General features: G+C 42.2%; 1 protein-coding gene across 1 annotated transcript in view; it reads left to right on the forward strand.

The window, feature by feature from the left end:
* Positions 1-25,583, forward strand: part of PTPRM (protein tyrosine phosphatase receptor type M) — an 824,025-nt gene that overhangs the window by 743,555 nt on the left and 54,887 nt on the right. The window contains exon 20 of the mRNA XM_028123955.2: positions 963-999. Coding sequence (XP_027979756.1) covers positions 963-999 — 37 coding nt within the window. The remainder of the gene's footprint in view (positions 1-962; positions 1,000-25,583) is intronic.

The raw sequence follows: 25,583 nt of genomic DNA on the forward strand, positions 1-25,583 counted from the left end.
TTTGTAGCGCTTATCAGCTGGCAAGAAATGAGTGATCATTTAATAATCCTATTTAATATCTGTCAAGGGTCTATCTTTGAGACCTACAGCAGGTCAGTTATATGAAGAATGTGTTTGCTTTTGCTGTTCATTATCAATGATTTATTTTTAAGAGCAAAAAAATCTAACAGATATGCATTTATTGTCTGAGAAATCTGTATTTCCCCTCTGAGTTCCTCCCGTTTCCCATCTGGCTTTGGGCACGTATTTTGGGTAATCTCGGGGGACAGAAATGGAAAGTATTAAGGTCCATGGTGATATTCTGTTACCTGTGTGTAATTTTCTCTAAATTGGTTTTATCTCTCCCAGATATTGATCCTCCAGTGTTCTTTGTTCCCTTCTTTCTTTGGTCCCAATTTTCATCTTTTCCCCTTCTCACAGAGTCATGATGAAAGGAAGGGGGCTTGCAGAATTTCTGCCTCTTCAAATTTCTGGCTCTTGCTACAGCAGCATGGCATGGCATTAGCAGTGTTTAAGAATGATGTTCAGTATCACTATTGATATAACTGCCTATAACGGGAAAACAGAATATGCATTAAAGCCCTTGGCACATTGCCAATAACATCCTGAACACAAATGAAATCCTATTGCATGTTCCCAGCCTGTTTGCAATCTAACAAGAGTTGTGGTCATGTTATTTCAGAGAATCCATAAGTTGTTAGTATTTATTGCTCACCTATCATCTCATAGCCGGTGTATGATTAAGTTACTTCCACCTCCTGTGTAAGCAACAGAACTCTGATGTGTTGATGCTTCTTTGCTTTTTATGAGGAACTCTGTGGTACTGCATATGGTCATTCAACTTCCAACTGACGCAATTGTTGGTATTTGTATAAGCATTCATTGTGACAGACTTACTGTGTAACTTCTGTGCTGCTTATCAATGTTAAGTTGATGAAATATTCTTTCTCATTTATTTTTAGGGTTATCATCGACCCAATCATTATATTGCTACCCAAGGTAAGTCTATTACAGCTTTGATGTCTTTCTTTGGTTGTTTCCCCATTCTCTCTCATTTTGTCCCTGTGCCACACCTCCCCCCAAGAATGATATTCCACACTGCTGTAGCCCCGTTATTATAGTTCTCATCATCAATACCCCCCTTGTTTTCCCATCAGAAGGTCTGGTAATGCAATCATTTAGCTAGAACTCCATGTTGTGATCATTAAAAGAAGTGTATTCATCAGTTCATTATTAAATTAAATCTGTCTACCTTAGGAATTAATCTGATATCTTCATAAATAGGTATATAGATATTCACTAAATAAATATGTGCTGAGCATTATCTATACAAAGACCCATGCTAGTTGCTGCCAGGGGTGCAGGCTGACTCCATCAAGCACCCCCTCTCACGATGGTTGTGGTTTGGTGGGGAAGGGACAGGGTGCCCTGTACATTATTACAAGCAACACCAGTTAGAAATTTGTGTGAGAGGTTCAGAGAAAATGTTAGAGAAATTTGGAGAAGATAGAAGTTGCTTTCAGATGGGATGATCCAAAAACTGCTTTGTGGCAGAGGTGGGTTTGGGAAGAGAACTTCTGACTGGCAGAGACATGAGCAAAGATCTGAAAGCAGGCAATTAGTGCTCCTGGGTGGAAAGCAGTTGGTAGATCACTTGGGCTAAAGGAAACCTAGAGGAACTCAGAGAAGCTCATGGCAACAGGTTCTGTATCATCCTCCTGGGACACTGACTGTGAGGTGGGTCATCTATGGAGAATGAGGATCGTGGAAGGTCTGAGGTGTTGGGAAAGAGGCATCATAAGGGATGTGTTAGTGCATCTGTTAGATGAGTCAAAGAAATGCTGAGAAGCAGGGAGGACCCAGTTAGGGTCAAGAGCATGCATTCTTTTCATTTTAGTATATGTGCTGCCGGGGCAAGCACTGCATTCTCTTCATTTTATTATTTTATCATTGTTTCCAGTATTGCGTTACATCCCAGAAACAGGAGCAGGGAAATCAAGAGGATATGACTTGCCAACGGTTAGGGATTGGCAGGGGCTGCCCAACAGAATATCAAGGAGCAAGAGAATAAAGGATGCCAAGAAAATCACGTCTAGAAAGTCTAGGCTTAGAGGCAGGAGGGCTGGAGGTGTTTGATGGACCACAAGAGGAAAGAAAGAGCTAAAGGACCGAGGTCAGGTTCAGTTAATGAGTCATAGGTTGTAGCCAGTGAGCAGAATGCCAACACTTAGAGCAGCACTATCCAGTAGAACTCTCTGTAATGGTGGAAATCTTCCATATCTGTGCTGGTTGATATGGTAGCCACCAGTAGATACTCAAAAAGTACTGTGATTGAAGAACTGAGTTTTAGATTTTAGTATTGATTTAAATAGCTTCATTTGACTATCCTCTACTGGTAGTTTTGGACAGCAGAGCTCTGGGGTAGAAACCTCCAAACGTGGCTGAAATGGAGCCACCGTGGGGCCTTGTCCTCCTAATGCTGACAGCCTTGGCCAGAACCTGGGTGGCACCATACATAGAGTCCACAGTCTCATATCACCATTTGTAATTCTACACTTGGGTTTAGGCGACCTACTTAACCTCCAGCATGTTTCCTCCCCTGAAATGAAGTCAGTAATGGCTCCTTCCAGGGTCACTTGGTTAGTCAGAAGAAAGGTCACATGGAGCATGCCCAGCTGGAACCTGACAGGAAGCAGACCCTTATAGGAGTTGCTAAGGTCTTAAGAGAGCGAGCACCTGGCACAAACTCTTACCTGATGGGACCGAACGAGGACGTGCATCCGGGGCCTCTGAGTCTAGTCCTGGTTGCCTTCTCCTGTACCCTGCTTCTTCCACACTGAATCAATCGATGCTTTCAAAGGAACCCTTTGTTAGTTCCTTAAAAACCTGCTGATGGATTCCAGAATATTCTAAAGTAAGCGTCATAACAGATCTGATTTAATAAATTTGATGATAACTTGGAATTAGCAGTTTTTATAAATGTATGTGGACATTTGATCATAAAATACACAAAATACTAAGTTCCTGATTTTCAGCCCATGTTTTCACAAATAGCACGAACCTAAAGTTAAATCTTATTGGAATTTTCAAAATTGAGGACCTCTAGATTACTGTGACTAAACAGCAAGCCAAAGTAGAGATTAAAACCCCCAGAGTCCTCTGGGAGGCCCCTCACCTGGCATTTCTTCATTCATCCTCTCTGCCCCTCTTGCCCCGAGGGAGGTCATGCTTTGAAGAAAACTGCCATTAGAGAAGTCACTTTCTGGTGCCTTCAGAATGCATCTGAATCATACTTAATTGCTCAGTAGCCCTCTTTGGGAGCATTCAACCTATCAAGTGTTAATGAGTAAATACATTTGTTGGCAGCTAAGAAATGGCAAATGTAATCACTTTGAGATAGACCACCCGTGTACCCTTAATGGAAAAGGATGCTACATAATGCCCTGTTTGCCAGAGCATGGCACCTTTCCCGGTGCAGGATGGTCTACAGATTGCACTTGGAAAACTGGCAGTACTTATATCACTGCTGGTGGTGCAGGGGGAGCGGCAGAAATGAGCAAATTTGAATTTTTTTTTTTTTTTGAGAGAGAGAAAGAGTGCAAGCAGGGAAAGGGGCAGAGGATAGAGGGAAAAGGGGAGAAGCAGACTCCCCGCTGAGTGCAAAGCCTGATGTTGGGCTCGATCCCAGAACCCTGAGATCATGACCTGAGCCAAAATCAAGAGTCAGACGCTCAACTGACTGAGCCACCCAGGCGCCCAAGAAATGAGCAGATGTTTTAAGTCTAACATTTAGTCAAGACAGTACACATCGTGTTAAGAGTAATACATTCAGACATGAGGTCTGGGTTCAAAAGTTAGAATCTCTTTTCTAGTTTGTTACACAAACATAAGGGAACTGTTAGCCTCAGATTGCCAGAGGATTTCGGATCCTCTGCAGTAATTGGCACAGAGAGGTAGAACATGCCCATCGATTGCCTTCATAAAGAAACAAAAACCACAAATGTCTGATTCTAAGAATCCAACAAAATGGGCGATAAAGCAGATGCAACTTGAAAATCTCTCCTTGCTCTTTTTCTTTCCTAGTGTGCGCTGATATAATTCTTTAAAACCTATTCATAGCAGGAACCCACAAAACTACATGAACAGTCCAGTTTACTGACAAGCAGCTTTATTCCCAAGAGTTTAAAATACATAGATTTTCACCAAGTCCCTTCAATCAAGAAGACATGTCCTGAATTTATCTCTTCGATCCCTTCCTCCCCCACCTCAACTTTATTGATTTTTGTACCAATAACTTTGACCTTTGATGATAACGGTCATGTTTCTCCAAATTGAAGGGACCACAATCAAGCCAGATCTGTGGCTTTTTTAATATGTTCTTCCTGCCCCCCCCACTCTATTTAATTGTTTTCCGTCTGCAGCTAATGTGTCGATGACCCAGTATTCATTTCATCACACCTGCCTGACCATCCACTAATACAATTGTAACTTTCAGGATTTATGATTTGGCACACCAGGAATCAGAGAAGAGGAAGTCACGTCTGTTATTGCATGTCTGTACTTAGAGTGGAGATTTCAAAAGCAGGGCTCACGGTGAGGGGCAGATGAGTACGCAGGTGGGTAGGATTGCCCAGAACCGATCATATTTCACAATCAAAAGATACCCCGTGGAGACCCTAGTGTGGGCCATGAGCTGGAGGAAGCTGCACACATTTAGAATCACTCCTCCAAGATGATTCAGAAGAACACCTGCCAGCCATGTGGTTTGCAAATGAGGGGCGCCTGGATAAGTGTTCTTTTTACGATTGTTTGGTTTTATTTTTAAAACTGACTTCCAGAGTCCTGCTTTAGAAACCTCTTCATTCATCCTCTCTGCCCCTCTTGCCCCGAGGGAGATAATGCTTTGAAGCATGTTAATAAATTTGAGCTAGTTGAGGAAGGAAACGCTGTCAGTCTGTGATGGACACGTCCTGCCCAGCACCCAGCTCCACTTCCTCACGAACCCCACTCATGTGTGGGCTGGAGGGGTGCTCAAATATCATCAGATTCCACCAGAGGAACTTGCCTGTCATTCCCTCAGGGGAGCCAACGTACATCGTGAAATGTGGAGGGCGTGTCACAGTCATGTGGTGGTGCCTCAGCACTTGACTGCCATTTCTTGGAGCCAGAGAAGGGGTAAAGAGCGTCAGTGGGGTGAGTGGGGGAGGTAGGTCTTCAGCTAGCCTTGAAGGAGGGCTCCTGTGTCGGAGGACAGAGGACGGGATGAACAGCAGGACCACCAAGGTCAGGGAGGCGCACGGAGCCCTGGCAGAGGGCATGAGGGAGACCAGACTGAAGACAGGAAGGGTCTTGACCTCCGTGGTATCTTGGGTCCTCTGGGTTGCTTGTCGAAATGGATCTTCTCTCAGGAAAAACTCACACATACACACGATTTCATATAGACATTCAGGCATTCACAGACAACAAAATCTAGTCTGAAAAATCTCTACATCCCAGATTAAAAAAAAAAAAAAGCCCTGAGTTAGATGGATAAGAAAAACTGGCAGGTAAGGTGAGGACATTGGTTTAAAGGCTGTGATGAAGAGTGTTATTTAATGAAAGGAATAAGGGCAGGGTGGGGTGGGCACCTGGGTGGCTCAGTCATTAAGCATCTCCCTTTGGCTCAGGTCATGATCCCAGGGTCCTGGGATCAAGCCCTGCATTGGGCTCTCTGCTCAGCAGGAAGCCTGCTTCTCCCTCTCCCACTTCCCCTGCTTGTGTTCCCTCTCTCGCTGTGTCTCTCTCTCTCTGTCAAATAAATAAATAAATAAATAAATAAATAAATAAATAAATAAATAAAATCTTTTAAAAAAAGGGGACAGAGAGGGTAGAAGAGACATGACAGAGAGTCATGTGGTGGTGAAAACAGTGCTTTAAGATTAGTTAGGGGGTGCCTAGATGGCGTAGTTGGTTAAGGGTCTGACTCTTGATTTCAGCTCAGGTCATGAGCTCAATGTCATGAAATCGAGCCACGCATTGGGCTGTCTGCAGGGTGTGGAGCTTGCTCAAGATTCTCTCTCTCCCTTTCTCTCAAAAAAAAAAAAAAAAAAAGGATTAGTTAGTATGGAATTACCCTTTAGAGAATATTGGAAACAAAGGTAATAGGGAATAACCACAAAAAAAAAAATCTGGGGTACAAACAAATAATTCAGACAACAATAATGACAGTGAGGCAGTTGCAGCTTTTATTCAATAATCTAAGTTGCCGGGGGAGGGGGGGAGAAAAAGATGGCAGAGGAATAGGGGACCCTATTCCAACCAATCCCCGAAATTGAGCTGGATATCTACCAGACCACTCTGAACACCAACGAAATCAGCCTGAGATGTAAGCAGATACATCTGGATCTCTACAAACAGAATATCGCAGGCGGTTGGTTTTGAGGTATGAAGTGGGAAGCTGTGATTCCTTGGGCAGATATCCGAAGATAAAGGGAAGGAGGGAGCCCTGGCGATCCTACACCTCCGATGAGTGATAGCCTTCCGCGCTGGGGACAGGACACAGAGTCGCAGACTGGTAGCGGCGAAAGGACTTTAGGGCAGCCACCCAGACTGAAACCAGAGCAGCGGGGCCACACATGCAAACTGGGGGCGGCTGGCGATTTTAGAAGCACAAAGGGCAGAGACATACCCTACCTGAAGGCAAGGACTGGGAGCGCTGCTGAGGGGCACACAACCTGGGACGCTGCAGTTTACAGCAGCACAGACAGAAACGGAGATAGTGCGGCCTGGAGAGCTCACTGAAAAACAGACTGTGATCTCTCTGCTCTGAGGCAGAGGGTTGGAAACGGTCTCTTCTGCTCTGACTCACGGAAGAGATGCAGAAAGCCGCCAGGGAAAGCTGCCAGAGAACAAAAGCCCCAAAAAACTGGTTTCCACTGAGCCCATCCCCCACCACAGGGGGCAGGGCAACTCTGCCCAAAAAGGGTTGCCTGAGTAACAGTGTGGCAGGCCCCTCCTCCAGAAGACAGGCTGGGAGAACAAGAGGCCCCCAACCCTAAGGTTCCCATAAAACAGGTGCATCTTGCTTGGGTTGTGATAAATAATTTGGATTCTGTACATTCCTTCAACCACCCCTCAACAGAATGACTAGGAGGAGCCCCAGATAGGAAAGACTCAGACTGTGACATCTGCCACAGATTTACAAACGGATACAGATGTAACCAAGATGTCGGAAATGGAATTCAGGCTAGCAATTGTGAAGACAACAGCTAGAATGGAGAAATCAATTAATGGCAACAAAGAGTCTCTGAGGGCAGAAATGAGAGATGAACTGGCAGAATTTAAAATGCTATCAATGGATCCAATCTAATCTAGATAATCTAACAGCTAGTGTAAGCGAGGCAGAAGAACGAATTAGTGATCTCAAAGCCCACTTGATAGAAAAGAAGGATAAAGAGGAGGCCAGGGAAAAACTCAGAATCCATGAAAACAGAATCAGAGAAATAAGTGACACCATGAAACGTTCCAATGTCAGAATTATTGGGATACCTGAGGGGGTGGAGAGAGAGGACAAGAAGATATACTTGAGCAAACCGTAGCTGAGAACTTCCCTAATCTGGGGAATGAAACGAACATTCGTGTCTTAGAGGCAGGGAGGACACCTCCCAAGATCAAGGAAAACAGGCCCAACACCCCAGCATGTAATAGTAAAACTTGCAAATCTTAGAACCAAGGAAACCATCTTAAGGGCAGTTAGGGGGAAGAGATTCCTTACGTACAGAGGGAGGAACATCAGAATAACCTCAGACCTATCCATAGAGACCTGGCAAGCCAGAAGGGGCTGGCAAGACATATTCAGGGTACTAAATGAGAAGAACATGCAGCCAACAATACTTTATCCGGCAAAGCTGTCATTTAGAATGGATGGAGAGATGCAGAGCTTCCAAGACTGGCAGAAACTGAAAGAATATGTGAACACTAAGCCGGCCCTGCAAAAAATATTAAGGGGGCATTCTATAAAAGGAGAAAGACCCCAAAAGTGATATAGAACAGAAATTTACAGAGACAATCTATAGAAACAAGGACTTCACAGGCAACATGATGACAATAAATTCATACCTTTCAGTAATCACTCTCAATGTGAACGACCTAAATACTCCCATAAAATGGCACAGGGCTGCAATTTGGATAAAAAGACAGGATCCATCCATATGCTGTCTACAAGAGACTTTTGAACCTAAAGATACATCCGGACAGAAAGCGAAGGGATGGAGATCCATCTTCCATGCCAACGGATCTCAAAAGAAAGCTGGGGTAGTAATTTTTATATCAGACAAATTAGATTTTAAGCTAAAGACCATAGTTACAGATACATAAGGACACTGTATCATTCTTAAAGGGTCTATCCAACAAGAAGATCTAACAATTGTAAATATCTACACCCCAACATGGGAGCAGCCATCTACACAAGCCAACTGTTAACCAAAATAAAGAGTCATATTGATAATAATACATTAATTGTAGGAGACCTCAATACTCCACTCTCAGCAGTAGACAGATCATCTAAGCAGAAAATCAACAAAGAAACAAGAGCTTTGAATGACACACTGGACCAGATGGACCTCATAGATATATATATATACAGATCATTCCACCCTAAAACAACAGAATACTCAATCTTCTTGAGCGCACACAGAACTTTCTCCAGAATAGACCACATACTGGGTCATAAATCAAGTCAAAAGACTCCACCCCCAAATTACCAGAACTCATACAGCAATTCAGTAATGTGGCAGGATACAAAATCAATGCACAGAAATCAGCTCCTTTCTTATCGACTAACAATGCAACTGTAGAAAGAGAAATTAGAGAAACGATTCCATTTGCAATAACGCCAAAAACCATAGGATACCTCGGAATAAACCTAACCAAAGAGGTAAAGGATCTATACTCTAGGAACTACAGAACACACATGAAAGAAATTGAAGAAGACACAAAAAAATGGAAAAACATTCCATGCTCATGGATCAGAAGAATAAACATTGTTAAAATGTCTATGCTACCCAGAGCAATATATACCTTCAGTGCCATCCTGATCAAAATTCCGATGACATTTTTCAAAGTGCTAGAACAAAGAATCCTAAAATTTGTATGGAATCAGAAAAGACCCCAAATCGCCAAGGAAATGCTGAAAAAGAAAAACAAAACTGGGGGGCGCCTGGGTGGCTCAGTCGTTAAGCGTCTGCCTTCGGCTCAGGTCATGATCCCAGCATCGGGCTCCCTGCTCCGCGGGAAGCCTGCTTCTCCCTCTCCCACTCCCCCTGCTTGTGTTCCTTCTCTCGCTGTGTCTCTCTGTCAAATAAATAAATAAAATCTCTAAAAAAAAAAAAACTATTAAAAAAAAAACTGGGGGCAAAAAATCAGGCATCACATTGCCTGATTTCAAGCTATATTACAAAGCAGTGATCACCAAGACAGCATGGTACTTGCACAAAAACAGACATATAGACCAATGGAACAGAATCGAGAGCCCAGATACAGACCCTCAACTCTATTGTCAAATAATCTCCGACAAAGCAGGAAAAAATATACAATGGAAAAAAGATAGTCTCTTCAATGAATGGTGATGGGAAAATTGGACAGCCACGTGCAGAAGAATGAAACTCGACCATTCTCTAACACCATACACAAAGATAAACTCAAAATGGCTGAAAGACCTCAATGTGAGACAGGAATCCATCAAAATCCTAGAGGAGAACATAGGCAGTAACCTCTTCGACATTGGCCACAGCAACTTCTTTCAAGATACATCTCCAAAGGCTAGTGAAGCAAAAGCAAAAATGAACTTTTGGGACTTCATCAAGATAAAAAGCTTCTGCACAGCAAAGGAAACAGTCAACAAAACAAAGAGGCAACCCACAGAATGGGAGAAGAGATTTGCAAATGACACTACAGACAAAGCACTGATTTCCAAGATCTATAAAGAACTTCTCAAATTCAACACCCAAAAAACAAATAATCAGGTCAAAAAATGGGCAGAAGACATGAACTGACACTTCTCTAAAGAAAGACATACAAATGGCTAACAGACATGAAAAAATGTTCATCATCATTAGCCATCAGGGAAATTCAAATCAAAACCACATTGAGATACCACCTTACACCAGTTAGAATGGCAAAAATAGACAGGGAAAGAAACAACAAATGTTGGAGAGGTTGTGGAGAAAGGGGAACCCTCTTACACTGTTGGTGGGAATGCACGTTGGTACAGCCACTTTGGAAAACAGTGTGGAAGTGCGTCAGAAAATTAAAAATAGAGCTACCCTATGACCCAGCAAATGCACTACTGGGTATTTACCCCAAAGACACAGACGTAGTGAAAAGAAGGGCCATGTGCACCCCAATGTTCATAGCAGCAATGTCTGCAATAGCCAAGCGGTGGAAAGAGCCGAGATGCCCTTCAACAGATGAATGGATAAAGAAGACGTGGTCCATATATACAATGGAGTATTACTCAGCCATCAGAAAGGCTGAATACCCAACTCTTACATCCACATGGATGGGACTGGAGGAGACTATGCTAAGTGAAGTAAGTCAAGCAGAGAACGTCAATTATCATATGGTTTCACTTATTTGTGGAACATAAGGAATAGCATGGAGGACATTAGGAGAAGGAAGGGAAAAACGAAGGGGGGGAGAATCGGAAGGAGAGACGAACCATGAGAGAGTATGGACTCTGAGAAACAAACTGAGGGTTTTAGAGGGGAGGGGCGTAGGGGAATGGGTTAGCCTGGTGATGGGTATTAAGGAGGGCACATTCTGCATGGAGCACTGGGTGTTATACGCAAACAATGAATCATGGAACACTACATCAAAAACTAATGATGTGTTTTATGGTGAATAACATAATAAAACAAAATAAAATTTAAAAGAAATAATCTAAGTTGCATACAACTAAAATATGTCTTCTAATATTAAATATAGTGTCAAAATGGTTGATTTTTAAGTGTGTTCCTTCCCATGTAATAAAAAATGATAAATATATTTTCTTCCTATATTCATAGTTTTGCTTGATATAATACACTTCTTTTTGAAACTTGGCATTTTTATTTGTCCATTGATTCAATAAATATTAAGTGCCTATTAAGTGCTAGACTTTCTGGTATAACTAATTTTCTATCCTCTGACGAATTTGGGTATTACTCGTCTCATTTCATAAATATAGGAAAGAAGGCTCCGGAGAGGAGCAGGAGTGGAAAACAGAACTAACATGTAATTGAGAGCTGGCAGTGTGCCCAAAAGGTTCTGGATGCTTTTCCTCCTTTCCATGTCAAATGCTGCCTGATACCGTGTGATTCTCACCCTGGATAAGAGGCTCAGAGTTTATGCTCTTTCTCCTGGACTGAAGCTTGCCCTTCAAAATTTAATCACTTCCTTCTAAGTTATGATCTTCCTTTCCCCCAAAAAAGCAAATTTTCTATGATACAGTCATATCTGAAAATACCTCTTAATTAAAATGGTCTCAGATGTCCTGAAATATGATACTAAGATTCCAGAGTCTCCCTGTTTCCCAGCGGGCCTCTGGGCATCTGTTTAGAGACCACTAGTCCAGGGAGCAAACACTGATGGTCACAGAGAGAGACTCTACGTGGCCGCAAGATCAAGGCTGTGGTCAGAATTCCAGTGGCGTAGCCAGGCCTGTCAAATTAGCACAGTCCCCCCAAAAATAAATGATAAAATGGGTGTCAAGGCACCTATCCTCAAGAAGATTAAAATGTGTGGATTTTAACAATCTGAAGATAGCACATCTTTTGTTCACAGAAACTCTGGATGCTCAGTGTCGTATTTCTGGATGCCCATCACACTGGGACTGATAGAGAAAACCAGTTACCAGATAGCTATTTACCATGAGAAATATCACTGTCCATCAGGCAGAACCGCCCTCCACCTGGCAAGCACATTCTGCATTGCAGGCCAGCTAAAGAGGAAGATGTGTGGGCAGAAGGTTGCTTCATGTCCTGGCATCAGAGGAACATCCACAGAGTTCATTTATTAATTCAACAGGTACATACCCACTGCCTGGTGGCACACTGACACGAAGCAGATGCCCAGTGAGAATACAAGAATGAGTGAGTGAGGGAAGGAATGAATAAATGAATGAATTGGGAGTTACTGTGTGCCAGACACCAGTTAGGTGGTAGAACATTCCAACCAAGCAAATAGGCCATCTCCTGTTGGCCTGACACAGCTTCTACTCACCTTGGTGGATTTTGATCTCCAACTTCTGTGACCATGTCTTTTCTGAGTACCAGCTGATCAACTCCCGATTCTTATTAACACTTTTTCTTCCAACGTGCCAGCCAATCAAGGCACTGTTTTTGGAGATAATCCATCCTGTTAAACAACTTAGGTTATCCCAGCCCTGATCCTACCTGTGCATATCCCCCTCCCATATACCCTGGATATAATCAGTTTTATTTGTCCATAATTATTATTTATTGATAATTTGAAAAGAGAAAAAGAGAAGCCTGAAAATAAATGTCCTCCAGAGACCTTGATCTAGGAGCAGACTTTTAACATGAAAATAACAAAAATGTGGGGAGTGAAGGTTTCTAGCAGAAACACCTCCCAGTCGTCAACTACTGCACTACGGTTGAAACTTTGCTACAGTGACTTCCTTCTGTTTGCTGTCGATCTGGTTTTCTTCTCCTTGTCTTCCACGTACTCCATGCAGTATGATATTTTTCTTAAGGATTTTTCAGAAAGATAAATGTGGTTTATATTTTCCTAGCTCCACATTCTACCTCTGGCCTCTGAAGCAGTGAATAATGGTGCTTAGAGTAGGTACACTTAACCCTCCTCAGCAAGTCACGCTTGGAGCAGAGACTTGTCAGTGTCAATGCAAGTTCTACACACTCTGAAGAAGCTTTTGTCTCCTGCATACTGGCCTCCAGATGGAGGTGAACCCTTGAAATTATTTCTCGGTAGAATTGAGAGAAAAAAAGTTTTAATGAAGAGCTAAACCTTCAGTAAACAACTTTTGTTTTTATTCTTTCAACTACCAGTGTGTACAAGTACAGTAGCTGCCATTGTTCTTCCCAGCTAAGTGGCCGCCATATTGCCAATCAGTTGTAGACTATGTTTGGAGTTGCTTATTGTATCATCTTTGAGGTTGATTTAAAAGAATCGCCCGGTAAAGTGGTCTCTAGTTTTCAAACTTAAATAGGGAGGCTTTGAGGAGATGTCATTTATACCCAGGCAGTGACCCTTCATGAGGTATGCATTCCATATGCCCGTGGCCAAGCTCTCCATGGAGGACCCACTGTATGTTACTCTCCCTGCACAGTTTTCCAAAGAAGAATGAACAATTGCAATTAACAGCTTCTCCACAAACTGCCTTTGAAGCCATAATTTTTCTTCACCAGATTAATTACAACAGAGACTGGCCAATTAGCCAAAAGGTCAGACCACAAAGATTTCTCACCCTATGCTCTTAATACACCTACTCGTTACTAGTGAGAACATTCAAAGACAGGTTGCAAATTAAAAGATAAAACCAAAAATAGATTGCAGTAGGTGGCATCCACCTATATTGTTACAGATGCCATGGTGGAAACATGTCCCTTGAGTAATGGAACCTAAACCAACACAGAATAATTGGAAGACAAACGATGCTGCTGTCAAGCAGTCACCCAGTTTTAAATTGTTCCAAATGCTTTTCGAGTCTGTTAGAATAATTTACCAGTGTTCCTCATTTGAAGTAGAAAATTCTGGAATCTTTTCAAGCTGGTAGAAACTTTAAAAGTCTTGGAAGTCCAGCTCCCCTGTTTTGTCATTGAAACAGTTGGAACTTAAAGCACAAATTGCTTTAAGTGACTTTCATCCATAGGAGTTCAAGTGAGTCGTGTATACAAAAGTATTTGTAAACTGTTTGGATTAACATTCATGAATATTTGCAGAGATTGCATGCAGTGTTCAACTTCAGAGAAACCGAATGTGTTTCCGGTCTCCTGAGGGGCCTTTTGTCCAGTCGAGGAAAAATATAAGGTCATGTCTTTCTTCCAGTTTCAGCCCTTTGAATAGATAGAGCTGGAGCTGAGTACCCAGAGCCACAGGCCCCAGTGCCGGCTTCTGGGACCTGTGGCATCATGGGCCCTTTCAAAGCAAAGGCATTGCTCTCAGACCCAATTCATCCAAAACTGAACAAATGTTTCTGTGAACGTACCAACTGTCTGGCTCAGACGGGGTTGGAAATACAGCACTGACCTCAGGAACTACATAGTGCTGGTGTATATATAAACAGCCAGTACTAAGTTGTGGTTTTGCGGTAAGACCAGATCTGCAAACTACTTTAGGCTATTTGTCTCCCTCGCCCGTGCTCCATAGCAGGTGGAAAAGTGAGACCCAGTGCAGAACTGGAGCCATTTTCCTGATCAAGGTTCCTTGATCACACACCGACACAGTTTTGAACAAGTTTGCAGCAGACAATTTAGGAAGTTTCTGGCCATTGCAAGTTACTTTTGTGCCTTGCCTTCTTACTCAAAAGGATGCTTCTGGAAATTTTCTGATGCAATGCCCCACGCTGGCATTGAAAATTTGAGATTGCCTACAATGTACGATGTCTCTATTTTATTCATTTATTAGATTTATTCTCTTTTTTCTTAAGTAAAAGCAGATCCCACTTGCATACTGAGAAAGGCTTAATTAAAGAATACAGAGACTAATGAAAGCCTTTATTTGTCTGGCAGTGGCCCCTGAAGCATGTGAATATAGGTTTTTCCCTTTGCTTTATTTCTCCTTGACAGAAGGCAGCCAGATCCTTTGGGTCACCAAACCCCTCCATTCTGAATGCTGCCTTTCTTCTTTTTTCCTCCTTGATTGCCTTCTCTCTGGTCCCCTCTTTACAGCATGAACAAGTACTCAAGATGAGTTTATGAGGGTTCTCTTTAGAGACAGGCCTGATGAATGCTCTGTGACTCAGCCAGCAAGAGGCTCTTACGGTGTGAACATCTGTCATGTGCCTCCCTTCTGAGGCTACAAACACTTTCTCATGCATCTCTTCCCAGCTCTTTAGGCAATATTGCCATACAACGCTTCCCAGGGATCAAGAACCAAAGATCCCTCCAGGAGTGGGGCCTCTGTCTCTGCAGGGGAGAGCAGATTATTGCCACACGCTGCCTACCAACCCTTTCTTTCTTTTCTCTGTAAGAGTTTCTCTTTGGAGGCCTAATCTTTACCCCTGTCACTCAAATCTGATTTGTCTGCCTTTATCATTCAGCTTCCCACATCAGTAATAATAGCAGCCTTTGCCTTCCCATTCACAGTGGCATCACTGCATGCTGAAAATGTTTATGTAACTGCCAAGGAGGCCTGATTCCAGAGGAGGGCTGAATATAGTCCACAAAGAGTAAAATCCAAATAAGGTTCATTTAGGTAGACGGGATTTTGAGAAATGCTTTGGAACATTTCAGTTCCAAGCACAGGTCATGCTAAGGATCACCCCATTGCTGGTTTTATTCACACATACTGCTATGCTTATGCAACATTGCCATGATCAAATCTTTGAAACTGGGGTCCCCAAATTCCTTCCATACACAAAATTATTTTTATGTCAGTTGCTAGGGTAAGACTTTCCCCTCCAAGCAGCAATGGAGAAGAGAGGCTAATGAGAGTGGATTCCAGAGGTAGACTGTCTAGGCTCAGATACCAGCTCTGCAAGCAGCTGCTCAGTAAATACTAGCTGTGATTCTTATCGTTATCATCATGTGGATTCCAAAAGACACACTTTCAGTAACACATAGGCAGTTCAGGCTTTAATGCAGGTATAGTGTATACCCATACAGTTTTCATAAAAATTAATAATTCTACACCTGTTCATGCTTCCTTCCAGAAGGATGTATCAAAGGGAACCACTTACTTTTTCACCAATATCTTGCATCCTCCTCAAAGTGCAAAGATGATCATCATTTTGTTTTTTTGTTTTGTTTTGTTTTGTTTTTTGATTATCATCATTTTGAAACAAAGGACAGACATGGGTTGGAAAGACAATAAGCTATATCATAAGCTTGGAGAAACGTATTTTCCTTCTGCTTTTGAAGTCTTGCAGAAATTGAGCAGCTCTGATAGCAGCAAAGGACACCAGTCTTGGTGTTCTGAAGGCTTTCCTGAAGTACACCTAGAGTCAGATCACATGCAGGTGAAAACCACTAATGCCAAAGGCCAGACAAGTTTTTTCACAACAGGCTTTGTCCAAACCAATTTCTGAGATAAGAATACACAAGAATATTTTAGGAGCTTTGGAAGGCTAAGAAACCACTGGATAACAAATGGGGCTGAGAAATGATCTGTGGAAAAGAGAATAATAATGACAGAGGAGCAGTGGGGGGAATAAAGGGAAAGATGTGTGCTCCTGGGCTCCTCCTTCAACCTGCCTGTGTTGGGTGGGGCTAGTTAGGCGGGCACCATCTTCTGCTTGGCTGGTGGTTGACCAAGATGCCTAAAAGTGGTCAGTTATAATCTGCACCAAGGAGACAGTAGACAGTGTGGGGCTGAACCAAAAGGAATTCCTGCAGACCACTTCTGAGATCCATTTCACCCAGGAGAGTCCCAGGAAATGCAGGTGTCCCCCAAGCACTGCCTGTCAGCTGAGGAAAAGGACTGCAGAAATAGTTAATCAGTGTACAATGAATTTAAAGAATTATTGTTCTTTTTAAAATTATATAACAGTATCATGGTTGTGTTCTTTAAAAAATATGGAGCTAGCCAGTGAAATATGTACATGCAGGCAAGAAAATATAGACACTTTACTTGTGAGTGATCATGCCCATGGCTTTGAGTGAAGGTGACTCCCACCCTGACCCACACCCAAAGCCTCACTACTCACACAGGGGAAAGCAAACAGGATATTAAAATTTTTCACCAATAATTTATTAACAAGTTTCCAAAACAAATTTCCTGGCAACACAATCAGACTACCTTATTCTACTTTTGTATGACACATAGATTTTTGTCTAAGTTTTCTTAACAGTTAAAACATTTATATCACTTTCAAAAACCTTATTTTTTTATTTTTTTAAAGATTTTGTTTATTTATTTGACAGAGAGAGACAGCAAGGGAGGGAACACAAGCAGGGGGAGTGGGAGAGGGAGAAGCTGGCCTCCCACTGAGCAGGGAGCCCGATGTGGGACTCGATCCCAGGACCCTGGGACCATGACCTGAGCGGAAGACAGCTGCTTAACCGACTGAGCCACCAAGACACCTCTCTGCTTTTTTTTTTTTAAGATTTTATTTATTCATTTGAGACACAGAGATAGAGAGAGAGCATTAGCAGGGGGAGAGGCAGTGGGAGAGGGAGAAGCAGGCTCCCCCCTGAGCAGGGAGCCCGATGCAGGACTCGATCCCAGGACCCTGGGACCATGACCTGAGCTGAAGGCAGACGCTTAACGACTGAGCCACCCAGGCACCCCCAAAAACATTTTAGTTTTGAGTTTGTGTGCCAACATTTTCATAGACAAAAATATGTTGGTGTTTTTCTTTTTAACAAAACCCATGATTGTAATTTAAGTCATCATATGGCATATGTGGTAGGAGAGCCACCACAGTTATTCTTTGACTTTTTTTTAAATCTTTATTTGGCATTTTATTACTACACTAATGTATCTAAATGGTTAAAAGTATGTATGTGTTTGTATGTCACAAATAATTTATTTGAAGACTTCCAGGGGTGATCTTACAGATTTTTATTTTTAAATGCTAGTTAATTTTAAAACACATGTAGCTTTTGTTTAACGAAAAAGAAAACTTCTAAAAATATTATGACAAACTTAGGTCTCAAAGCTACTGTTTTCATTTATTTTCTTGTTTAAAGGTCTTAAAATTCCTGGTAGGGGAAAGGAAAAAATACTCAGAATACTTGACTCATTTTGTTTCCAGTTTACTTTTTTTTAAAATGTGCTTCTTTATTTTTGCTGTGACTTGAGACGTAGTTAAGAGTGGTATGGAAGTGCAGGAAGTTTATCCTAGCAAAGATAAATTAGGGAAAACCACAATAAAAACGATGAAGGTATATAAAAATTTACAACAGAAAAGAAAGGAATTATAATGACTAATCGAGTAGGATGAGCTCATATTGGAACTAAGATACTAGACAGTATGAATGTGAAAAATGGGAAAGGAGAGATTAGAATTTTAAAATACCAAGTGCCTTATATTTCTTAGGCAGAAAATGGGTATTGATTACATATATCTTTATTAGACATAGCAAAGAGTAGTATATTATTCTTTATCGTTTTTGTTTTTAAATATTTTATAACTATTTTAATTGAATAAATGAATAAGATCAAAGACACATTATTAACCAAAACAGAGGTAATGTTTAAAGGGTTATGACTCATGCCATAGAGAGAGGCTTCCTGGCCTATTTTAGAATCTGCATGCAGCCTGTCCATTAGTGTTTGGTTTGTACCAATTTTCTCTTAATTAAATCCGACATGACCTTTTGGTGTTCCATCAGGATTGCATATGTTCTAGTAATGCACCTGGAAACCAACATTCCATGAAACTAATCATCTAGGGAGAGCCACGAATATTTGCACAGTGTTGGCACACTTTCTTATTTCAGTCTCAAAGGACAATTTTAGGGAATGGTATGAGTGAACTGTAAACATCAACATGTGGATTATGTGTTTGAGGGGAAATGTTACTAATGAATATGGCAGGGAGTACATGCCTGGTTTTCGGTTATAAGAAGAACACACACCTGTGAGCCAATTTAGACTAAAAGGGGTAATTGGCAAGTAGCTGCTCACCTGAGTGGGCCAGGCAAAGGGAAAAGACTTGCAGCGGGAAAGTCGACTCCAGGGTGAGAGGGGCTTTATCTTTGTGTGCGAACCACTGAAATTATTAGCTGAAAACACTATTTAATGTCATTATTTTAGTCATCGCTTTTGACTCTGCTTCTAAAAAGGTGTATTTTATTATAGCTCCAGTGCCTCTTTTCTCTTTTACTGTCACTAAATGAAAATTCCAGTAGACTGGTGAGCATTCTGAACCCTGTAATTCTGGACGTAGAGGGTGCTTCACGTAAGAGCTATCCTTAGAAATCCTATTTTAACATGCTACTAGTTATATTTTTTAATTTAAGTTAAATAAAGTATTCCCAAGTTTTCCCCATCATAGAACAATCCTCAGTGTTTGCTTCTGATTCCTTAGTTGATTTGTATTGTTTCTTTTAAATGGTAATTTCGGGGGTGGGGAGTAAGGATATTCTTAGCAATTCAGGAAAATGAGCAAATCACATCTCATGCACCCAGCCATCTCAACTTTGGTTTCCACCTTCCACAGCAGAAACCAAAAATTATTCATAAAAATTCCATGATTTTAACATAAGTATCCTCAGGGAAGAGCAAACGCACCTATCAAGTAAGTGTTGTTAAGGATTATTAATGCAGAAGCCGACTGTTCTCTGGGTCACCATTATCACTTTTGTGACACACACAAGGCAGATACAGTTCGTAAAACATGGTGGCATGTTTTACCTTTTACATTTCAGTACTGCACAAATGAAAAGCTACTAAATGTAAAATTATAGTTGTGCTATGGAACAATCATATTGAGAAATCACATAAAGTTTTGTAATAAAAACTTATTCAGAAACCACTGAAGGGACATCTAATGCTCTGAATGTTGAATCACTGACTTCATAATACTTATTCTAGATTATTGCCAGCAGTAAAAATAACAATAATGGATCAAAAATTTAGGACCCCTTTATTTATGAGCAAGAGCCTTAAAATAAATGCATAAATCCTAGACTGATCTTTTTCCACATCCGAATTCCACCTTCACTCCTCTTCAGTCCTAATGGAGTGAACTGGATGCTGTAGGACTTGACCAAGCCCAAGCCAGGCCAGTGCCCAGAGCAAGGACTCCTAGGTTTTCTGCAGCTACTTTGCCTTTAGGGTCCCCGCCCCTTCCGTCTGTACTTCCACCGTTCAGTGTGTACCCCACACCACGCACAGCCACCCCCCCCCCACCCACCCGGGACCAGTCACGTCACAGCTGGAGGATTGACGTTCACGAACAAGCCCCACCCCCACCCAGTCTGCCGAGACCATTCTGAAATCTAAAAAGTGCAGCTGGATTGTCCTGGGTTGCAATCCCAGCTTCAAGGGCATTTATTCTCCTAAACCTGTCTCTCATCTTAAAATGGAAATTTACACAGTCACGGTGGTAAATACAGAAAGCACACCTGGCCCGAGGAGCTCATCATCATGCCTCAGTTCATTGTTCACCATCCTTGTCATCTCCCTTCCCAGGTCCCCTTTCCAGCCCAGGGCCCTCGCTTGGCTCCTTCACATTAGGGACAGCAAGAATCCTGCTCAGTTTCATCCAAAACTCCCTCCAAGGGCAGCCTCAGTCTCCCCAGTGTGATTCAAATGTGAGCCTCATCTCTGCACAAGGTAACCTTGAGTGTGCCAGCTGTGTGAGGCCACCCAGAGGGCTATCACCCTGCCCACCGATGCTCTGACTTTCACACCCCCATACTCTGTGTGCTGCTCAAGAGGAATCACCACCTGGAGCCATGCTGCCACTATCTTTAGGACTCCAGACATTTCCACACTGCCTAGACATTTCCACTTCTGGTCTCTGCCAGCCACCTGCATACCCAGGGAGCCATCCTTGGAATATTTTAACATTTTTTAATATATCTAGAGTAAAATAGTCAAAAATTGTTCCTCTCATTAATCAATATAGAGCATCATCTCTTCATTTACTCCTTTTTACTCTTCACATTCAACATATTCCTGTTTCTTGGGAGTTTTTGTTCAACAAATAAAATAGGTCCCTCCACCATAGACACACATCCATCTATATCCCGCAGGAGACCTCAGCGGCTCCCTCTGGACTTGGCCTTTTGGTAGCTAGACTCAGCTTTCCAGCCCACTGAGCCCACTTGTGAAAAGGAGATAGACAATATTAAAATATTTTCTAAGATAAAATGAGGATTGATATAATTAGAATAAATATTTTATATGTGATAAATATATTTTAACTGCTTTACGGATTGAAGCATATCTAACCTGAAAGAAAATACATGAAACTTTCAGCCATGGGTTTCATCCAGAAAAATTTGGTGGTCCAGCAAAACATTCCACTTGCATTTAAAAGAATAGTCATTACCAGGGGCACCTGGGTGGCTCAGTCAGTAAAGTGTCCAATTCTTGGTTTCAGCTCAGGTCATGATCTCAGGGTTGTGAGATCAAGCCCTGAGTCAGGCTCTGTGCTCAGCATGGAGCCTGCTTAAGATTCTCTCTCCCTCTCTCTCTGCCCTTCCTCTCCCTCTAAAAAAAAAAAAAAAAAAGAATAAACATTACTAGCCTCTACTGCTTCAAGTGTTCTGAATTCAGAGCATCCCAGCATGAACCAAAATACCCCAGTCTCTAATATGATCAAGCACAGGTTTGAATGGCATTACGTAAGAAATAAAATGTTCCTATTATTTAAAAAAAATCCCCATTTCTAACATCAGATTTTACCCTTAATAGAAATACCATTTCAGACAAGGAAGGCAGGAAGCCCAGTGTATTTTCAGAGCCAATATTTCAGTCGATTGCTTTGTTTCAGACCTGTAGGTTGTATACCTGAGCAGTGCCCCATCATAGTATTTGAAATGGGTGAGGGTTTTGTTAGGTGCGAGAAAGACCACTGTGCATAGGGGCTCCTTCTCAGGGAGATCAGTTTTGGTAGCATCCACATAGAGTTAATTATCTAGAAATGAATCCTTTTAAAACTAGTCATATGCCCCATGGAAAATCTCCATGTGTCTCCAGAGGCGTGCATAGCTCAGTTTGAAGTTCAAGTATCTTAGGATACTTACTCCCTTTTAATGAGAGTGTGATATGTTCTTGACTTATCTCTACCTTATACAAGTACAAGCTTCTTGAAAGTAGGGCCTATGTTTCTATCACTCACCTTGGCATCCCTTCTATACCTTGAGGAGTGTCTGGCACAGAGCAGGCTGAATGCCCTCCTATAGATACAGGCTGCCCACTCAAATTCCCACCAGGGGCCAGCAAGGGGGTATGAATGAGGGAAGCAAGCTAGGTATAAGACCATTGGGCACAGAGAAACTGTAACCTGAATGGGCAGGTCCACATTCACAGACCACCAAGGAAGACGTGCATTAAAAACATTGGCATCACAACTGACTGTAAATGTTTGAAGAAACAGGGAGACATGGCTCAGGTCTCGGAACACCTGACTGACGGGGTGACCTTCAGTGGGCCAAGCTGAGACAGCAGGACCTGCAGGCTTGAATTGACACCTGTGTAGGAGGAAGATGGTAGCAATTGGAGGAGGGCATCTGCTCTGGAAATGCTCCTGAGTGGAGGCAGCTCAGGAGGTAGGAGAGGTTGGGGTGGTGGAGAAAGGGACTGGGACTGGCCATGCTCAAGAAGCTGGATTTGATTCTGTGGCATTAGGACCCATGGGAGGTTTAAAGGCAGGAATCAACCTGGTAGAAAAAAGAAAAAACACGTTTGAAGAGGTTGTTTCAGGTGGTTGACATGGGTTTTCTTCTATTATCTTCTTGTCAGGATCATGATGACTGCACACACACACACACACACACACACACCCCTGTCAGCTAGAACCCTTCTGAGGTGCTTTTGACATTGGTGCGGAGGCAGTGTCACATGGTGGGATAGACCTCAAAGGTCAGCTCGACAGCCCACTAGTTGTGTGCCTTTCAACAAAGTGCCTGACTTCCTTGGCCTCCCCTCCTCTCAGTAAAATGGGGGAGAACCATAGCACCTATTACATAGGATTGCAGTTTTTTAACTGAATGAGATAAGACATAAAATACTTCACATGAGACCTGGGCAATAGCAAGTGCCCCAAAGAAGTTAGGTATTATTCTATTTACGATGGATCGCAATTTGAATTTGTACTACCTTTCTTCCCTTCAAAAAACTCTAATATGCCATCGTGAGCTTAAGGACCTTGACCTCTCGGCGGCGCTAGGTAACACAGAAAACACAACGTAGAGAAATTAGAATGTGAAAAGAAGAGATACAAGTCTTCTATCAAGATTTGAAATGATGATTTTTAATATCTCTCACTTCCCACGAACTAGAGAACTCATCTGAACACAATGGAGCCCATCCTTGAACGGCTTTCACTTATGCTTTTCATTGCCTTTCACTTTTTTTAATTGAGCTCTAGTCCTCCCTGACCTTTTTGTTGTTGCTGTTCCTTCCAGGCTTGTTGGTAGTCAGAATGGCCCCCACGTACATTTTCTTCTCAGCAGAGGTCTGTGTAAGCCAACTATTGTGAGGGAAATGGAATGTATTATTGGCCTGATATTGAAATTTCGAGACCTTACCTTTCAAATGCTTTAGCCCCACGAGGGGACGACTGCTGAGAATCACCTTCTTGCCTATTTTACAAACATCTGTAAGGCACTCACAACCTGCAGAAATCAGACAGCGGGGCTGTGGGTGACCGCAGCTGTGGGTCACCGCTGTTGCTCCCTGGAGCAAGGGAGGTTTGTCAGAGTCCATTGTCTGCTGTTGTAGATTCCTTGTCTTGGTAGTCGTTTGTCCAGCCTGGGAGCAATCTCCAGTGACCTACTACTGTCCTCATGGTAAGGGTGTTTGCCACGCCAGCTTTTGGGAGACAGACATCAGAGGCCGAGGAATATTGATCTTCCACTGAGGTTCCCCCCAAATCTCAGCCCTGTGAGGGCGTAGGTGCCAGGGTAACCGCCTTGTGTCCCAGGCATGCATTTCTAGGCTTCTGGTGGCCAGGGTCTCTCAGACCCCCACCAGGAGCTGCCAAAATCAAAGGGAATGGCCCTTGGGATCAGCAAAGCCTACCCCGCCCCGGCCTCTGGCATGCTTTTTGATTTTGTTAAAAGACATAGATCTCTGAGTCAGAATGTATCCGTGTCTCAGGAAATAATTTGAAATATATTATTCAGTATAATTTGACTAATTTCAAAGAGAAAAGAAAAACAGGATTGACCAATGTTGCCTTAAAAACCTTGAAATGGGGTGCCTTCCTTTTTCTTTTCTTGCCCCCTCCAAAAAGAACAAAAACAAAAAATATGATTTGAATGAGCATTCATGAAAATATCTTGAATCATTAGCCAAGAAGACTCTCTAGTGCCCGCTCCTGAGCAGTTTTATTGGTGAACTCCCACCGTGACCAGGTGAGGGAGATGGTCACGTGGTGTGTCGCCAAGGGCTGCTCTCAGATACTGACGGTGCACTGACCCCACGGCGGGAGGGGAAAGGAGATGAGGAAGACCAAAGCAAAACTGCACCAGGGATGATAGGGACTCGGGACCCTCGCATTGCATGGTTGGTTGGTTTGTTTTCTTTCTGCGATCTGCTTAGAATAATCTTTGTATTCAGGTTCATTTTCAGATCTTAACCCAAGCTGTTTTAGTTCTTCTGGATACCTGTCCTCTAATTTTAGCATTGAATAGAACAATGACCTAATTCATTTTTCTATCCCAATCTTTTTTTTTTTCTTTTGGTCTAACTTTTCTATCCTAATTGGTTTTTTTTTTTTTTTAGTCTATTCCTATTTTTTTTTCTACATCAGCAGGTAAGAAAATCATCAAGACTACCATTTATATCATCAACCAAGTGAGCCACTAAAGCTTATAAATGCCCTTTGTTTTAAAGATAACCCATATGTAGTTATGTAAACATTAAAAACAACAACAACAACAACCCTATCACCTTAACTGCCTCAGCCCCTTGGTGAGGTGGTATAGCCATGTTCCCAGATGACACTCTATGTGTGAAGTTCCTTCTAAATCAGAGAGAAATTGGATTCCTTGATTCAAATCGCTGGTATATAAAGTTAGACTAATCAGTAGATTCAAAGCAATCATTACATTACATCTCCATGTGAGACCACCTGATACATTGGAAGATGGAGCCAAATGTTCTTGATGCTGTGGATCTGCAGTTCTCCACCAGGAGAGATATGAAAACACACCCAGACCTAACCTCACCCCAGGCCAATTAAATCAGTCTTTTGGGTTAGGATCTCAGAATTTTTTTAAACTTCATTTATTTAAAGTCAGTTGATTAACATCAGTGTATTATTAGTTTCAGATGTGTAGAGTTCAGTGATTCATCAATCTCATATAATACACAGTGCTCATTACATCACATGCCCTCCTTAATGCCCATCACCCAGTTACCCATCTCCCCACCCTCCTCCTCTCCAGCAACCTTTTTGGTTTCCTAGAGTTAAGAGTCTCTTATGGTTTGTCTCCTTCTCTGATTTCATCTTATTTTATCTTTCCCTCCTTTCCCCTATGACCCTCTGTTTTGTTTCTTAAATTCCACATACAAGTGAAATCATGTAGTATTTGTCTTTCTCTGACTGACTTATTTCGCTTAGCATATGCAAGCTGGTGCAGCCACTCTGGAAAAGAGTGTATGGAGGTTCCTTAAAGTTAAAAATAGAGCTGCCCTATGACCCAGCAATTGCACTACTAGATACTTACCCAAAGGATACAAACATAGTGATTCAAAGGGGCACCTGCACCCCAATGTTTATAGCAGCACTATCAACAATAGCC

This window comes from Eumetopias jubatus, unplaced genomic scaffold, assembly GCF_037043125.1.
Source record: "Eumetopias jubatus isolate StellerSeaLion01/CBP00866 unplaced genomic scaffold, mEumJub1_p1.0 scaffold_16, whole genome shotgun sequence".
NCBI lineage: Eukaryota > Metazoa > Chordata > Mammalia > Carnivora > Otariidae > Eumetopias > Eumetopias jubatus.